At 41.2% G+C, this 5,000-nt stretch overlaps 1 protein-coding gene across 2 annotated transcripts in view; it reads right to left on the minus strand.

Moving 5' to 3' along the window:
• The window catches only part of LOC143040253 (succinyl-CoA:acetate/propanoyl-CoA:succinate CoA transferase), a 56,572-nt gene that overhangs the window by 16,016 nt on the left and 35,556 nt on the right, over positions 1 to 5,000 (minus strand). Inside the window, exon 8 of one of the 2 annotated variants that reach the window (XM_076211014.1) lies at positions 550 to 621. The exons of the other annotated variant lie outside the window; for it this stretch is intronic. Coding sequence (XP_076067129.1) covers positions 550 to 621 — 72 coding nt within the window. The remainder of the gene's footprint in view (positions 1 to 549; positions 622 to 5,000) is intronic. 2 annotated transcript variants of the gene reach the window in all.

The raw sequence follows: 5,000 nt of genomic DNA on the forward strand, positions 1-5,000 counted from the left end.
CCATAACAGTCATTTTCTCTCTTTGCAGATTTAAATATTTAAGTAATCCAAGTACCCCTTGTGAACCGAGCCGCGAACCCCAGATTGAACCCCTGTTTTAGAGGACGGCGGGAATGGAGTTATATTGGATCTTCTATCACCAGGCTGTATCGTACACTTTCTCTAAGTCGAAAAATGCAACAAAAGAATGATGGTTGTTGGCAAATGCGGTGCAAACCATTGTCCTCGTTTGTACCACTGCTGTCCAAGATGTATTAAAAATATATTTTATTAATTTAAGTTTCTTCCTTTGAAGTTTGAACTTAGCCATTTCCCTTTTTGTTTTTATTACTGCCTCCAGGTTCATTGTTGTAATTTTTGTAGTTACTTTCTAATTTTCTAGCTCTAATTTCTGCAGCTCTAGTATCTAAATAATCTTTTCAAAGTTGGGATAGCTTCTGGGGATATAATTTCTTACTAATTAGAGCTACAAACTTTTGGAGTAGTTCCGTTCTTTACTTGGCAAGGGGTCTATGGAAACATATTTTTCTGCAATGGCAAGTGACTTACGTTTAGTTGGTTGTTTATGAAAATGTGTTTTAGGTGTATATACAAACGTCTCAAGATCTTCATCCGACATGGCTGAAAAAAGAAAATAAGAAATCTCTTCTATCTTGATTTTCTAAGAAAGTTGCCGAGTTCTTCAATCTCGATTTTTATTTTGGATAAGGTCTTAAATGTATTTTGATTTTGGATAAGGCCTTAAATGTATTTCGAATACCAATATTGAGAATAATAATTCTGTTAAGGCAGATCAGGAATTTCATTAATACTCTTCTGCAGTAGAGCAATCGCAACGACAGCCAAGGAGCGTCGGACGTGAAAGACAACAGATCAGATCTTAATAACCAATATCTAAGTAAATATGTCCACTAAAATATGACTAATATACAGATAACAACAAAGTGATTCTTGCGCACAAGAAAATATTAGAATGATACAAGACTATACTTTCAGTATTCATCCAGTATTGATTTTGATTATGGAGACGCCCTGGAACTCACATGAAATAGATTATGTGCATTTAAGGGTATGTCGTATAAAACACCGAGGAATATGGTTATAGCTATTGTGTATACCACACCACATCCTTTTCGCTGGAACCGGTGTTGCTCAGTAGGCTATCCAGGGATCATCGGCGAATTGGATTTTGGTTTTAAGGAGGTCGAGGTACCTGGTTTTAGTCGCACCCCTGAAGGGGACACGACGGTCTCTTCACTTCTAAAGGGGCATTTAGACGGTCAAACGGTTTGACAAACCCGGTTTGTCAAACAAATGTTTGAAGTGATGTTTGACCGTGTGAATAGGGTATTTGGTTGTCAAACACGTTCGACAAACGTGTTTAACGACCAAATGTCCCATTCATACGGTCAAACATCACTTATCCACCGGAACACCAACGACCACCTGATGGATTGGGATAACGCAGAGCTTTTTCTTGAACGAGACAGGGTGAGGAGGAAATGCCTCGAAGCGGCCGCCATTCAAAGCTTCAAAACCATTGGGCAGAACAGAGGCATGTTCAACATCGCCCCTCCTATCATCCATCTGTTACCCGCATTATACAAATGTATGAAATGTCCCCCTTAGTCCACTTCACCAAACTGTCCGAAATATCCTCCTGTATCTCCACCAAGTCCCACCCGTTCCCCTTCTCACACACACCCCCCTCCGCCCCTCCACCTACCACCCACCCCTCCCTGTTTGCAAGTTCAATTAGATTCATTAAATTACCTAGCGATAGCCAGAACTTGATATAATGACCACCATCTCCCCCTGGTTAAGATACTATCACCATATCCTTTCGAGTGTAAAGACTCATAAGGGATACTTTGTTATAGCCAACAACAAACCGCAACGGCAACGCCAGACAGTGTGACACCAGCTTAAGAGGCATGATAAGACGACTTGGATATTTAAGGTTTGGTATTACACGAGAGAGCAACGTCCTCTAGTGGTAGTCACTTGCATATATGTAAATAGAAATAGATTTACTGGACACGTATCATCACCTCCCCCACTCTCTCGGTTTTACATCATACTCGCCTCAAACAGCAACCTCTCTCTTCGTCCTCTCTACTTCCCATCTACACGTCGCCTATCTTACCTTTCGTTTGATATCCTTTCTGAATTATCGTGTTTCCTGTCCTTTATGAGCGCCTGGGGTGCTGATAAATCATTTCCTTCACCCTTTCACTCCTCCCGTATTTTTACAATTTCTGTCCAAACCAGTCCAGAAGTTGGAATATGATAATTCGCATTTCTATGTCAGAGGATTGTGCGCTGGTGCCGTAATCGGATGGTTGTGTATCTTGCAATCTCCTAGACATGGGATCTAGTAGGGACTGTGACAACACGCCACAACTGCTGCAGTGTCCCCTAATTGCACATAACTTAACTGTACATAATATTGTTAATCTTCATCAAATCATTGTATACATCTGTTATAGTCAATGCAGTGTGTTGTAAATATTGTATCTCATATGAGGATGACTGTTATGTTGTTGAATGTATTTGTATATAGTTTTATTTGCATACACTTTGCTAAGCGTTAATGTATTCATCGTGTATTGTGGATTTTATCGCGGACGGCCTAATGAAGACTATAAACTAACCAAACAAGTAAGTCTGTCCCACTTTTATCATAATTTTAACTTCCTTCCATTTCATTCTTCCCTTCCGCTAAACTCCCCAATCCCCCTCCCCCATCTTATCCATCCTGCTCTCTAACTAATAAATATCACACAGAATTACAAAAATAACCGAGCAATTGGGTCTGCCCCACATCAATCATAACTCTAACTTCCATTTCATTCTTTCCTTCCACTAAACCCCCAAATCCCCCCTTCCCTCTCTCTCCTCCATCTTATCTATCCTGCTCTCTAACAAAAATAATAAGTCTCAAACAGTATCAAAGTTTGAGTTACTCGTTCCTACAAATGGGACGATAACCATCTTCTACCATGATGAGGTAACCAACATCATCAGGCCCATTATACTGCCCCAGCAGTCCAGACGCATAATGCAAAGGTACATTGGTCGCATTTACTCCCCTTCTGGCCTATGCTTCTCAACTACTATAATCTTATCGGTCCCCAAAACATTCATCAGTAGTTGTGTGAATGAATGCATATGCGTGTGTGCGTGTATTTATTCAGATGTAATGTGAAGAAAGGAAATATGTCCGTGTGTTCCCTTCTCTGTATCCATCAATCAGACTTAGTTTCAAATTCCTTTATGAGTTTAGACTGGACTATTCCGTCTTTCGGCTGTTCCACAAGTTGGCGTATCTGTACGGGAAGCTTTGTTTGTTGACATCCTGTAGACATTTCCTTTTAATTTTTTCCAATTACTTCGTGACGCTCTCCTACGTACCCGCCTACGTGTACCTTGCGAGTTAGATATAGATGCTCATGGCTCCCTGAGCTCACTCTGGGTGTCCTCTTCGTTGCATCGTACTTTGGTTTCCATCTATTTAAGCTGTAAACAGGAAACCCTACCAGAAATCATACATCACAGTAGATGGACAAAAGCTTCAGACAGTCTACATTTTTACTTATCTGGGTAGTACTCTTTTACGAACGGTGGATATAAATGCAGAGACAAGCGAAAGAATACCAAGGCCAGTACCGGAAGGCTCCGAAGGAATGTATCTTAGCGGAGAGGACGCAGCCTTATCACCAAGTAGTGGTACTCACTATCTTTCCCATGCCAGCGAGACCTGGACTGTCTACAACAGACACACTAAACAGATCAACCATTTCCATTTCGTTTGCCTTCGCATACTCCTCCATATACAATGGCAGGACAAAATCCCACTTGTGGAGGCCCCAAAACGGTCTAGCACCCACAATGTCTTCACCCTCCTACAAAAGTCCAAGCCAGATGGGCTGGCCATGTCGTCCGGATGTGTGATAATTATCGATTCCCAAAACAACTACTGTATAGAGAGCTGATCCATGGCAATCGCTCAGTCGGAAGGTAGAGGAAATATTTCAAAAACTGGTTCAAAATACCCAGCAAAGATTTCTACACAAATACCAATTGCTGGGAATAACTTGCCCAAGTTGGGGAAGCAAGACCATTCAAGCAGCACATGCAGCAGAGCACATATGGACCTCGGAGGAAACGAGCCGCGAGCAAGGAACGAGATACCTTTGCAGCAACTACTCACGTCTCTCACATGTAGGTGAACTTATCGGGCCCGATCAAAACTCATAATAATATAATATAATATAATATAATATAATATAATATAATATAATATAATATAATATATAATATAATGTAATAGAACAGAATAGAACAGAATAGAATAGAATAGATTAGAATAGAGTAGAATAGAATAGATTGGAATATAACATAATATAATAGATTAGAAGAGAATAGAATAGAATAGATTAGAAGAGAATAGAATATAATAGATTGGAATATAATAAACTAGAATAAAATATTAGATTAGAATAGAATAGAATACAATGTACATCATACATACATATACCAAGGCTTTTTCCCCCTTACAAGGGAGGTAGCCAAAAAGGAAAAGGCATAAAATCATTCCCACCCATTCCATCCCTGAATACACTCCACACCCCTCCACCCTCCCTCTCATCTTAGCACCTCCTGGATGACGAGTCATCCCTGCACCTTGTCCACTGCCCTGGGTCAGAAGCAGTGTCGCAAGACACAGCACATCCACACCAAGGCCGCTTCATTAAATCGGCGACCCCCCCTCTCCGTCCCCCCCATGCATAAAGGAGAAGATGGAGAGAAATCCCTTCGGGCTGCGTCAAAATTTGCTCACACATACTACCTCACCCCCCATCCCCCCACCCATTCCACCTCATGCATCACAACATCATCCATATACAACCATTCTCCATTCACCTCTGTCTTCTGTCCTCTCCCGTCCTTCCTCAACAGACATTCCCCTCTTCCCCAAAGCCCCCTTCACCCCATCC

Source organism: Oratosquilla oratoria, chromosome 28 (assembly GCF_046742065.1).
Source record: "Oratosquilla oratoria isolate Oo_2021 chromosome 28, ASM4674206v1, whole genome shotgun sequence".
NCBI lineage: Eukaryota > Metazoa > Arthropoda > Malacostraca > Stomatopoda > Squillidae > Oratosquilla > Oratosquilla oratoria.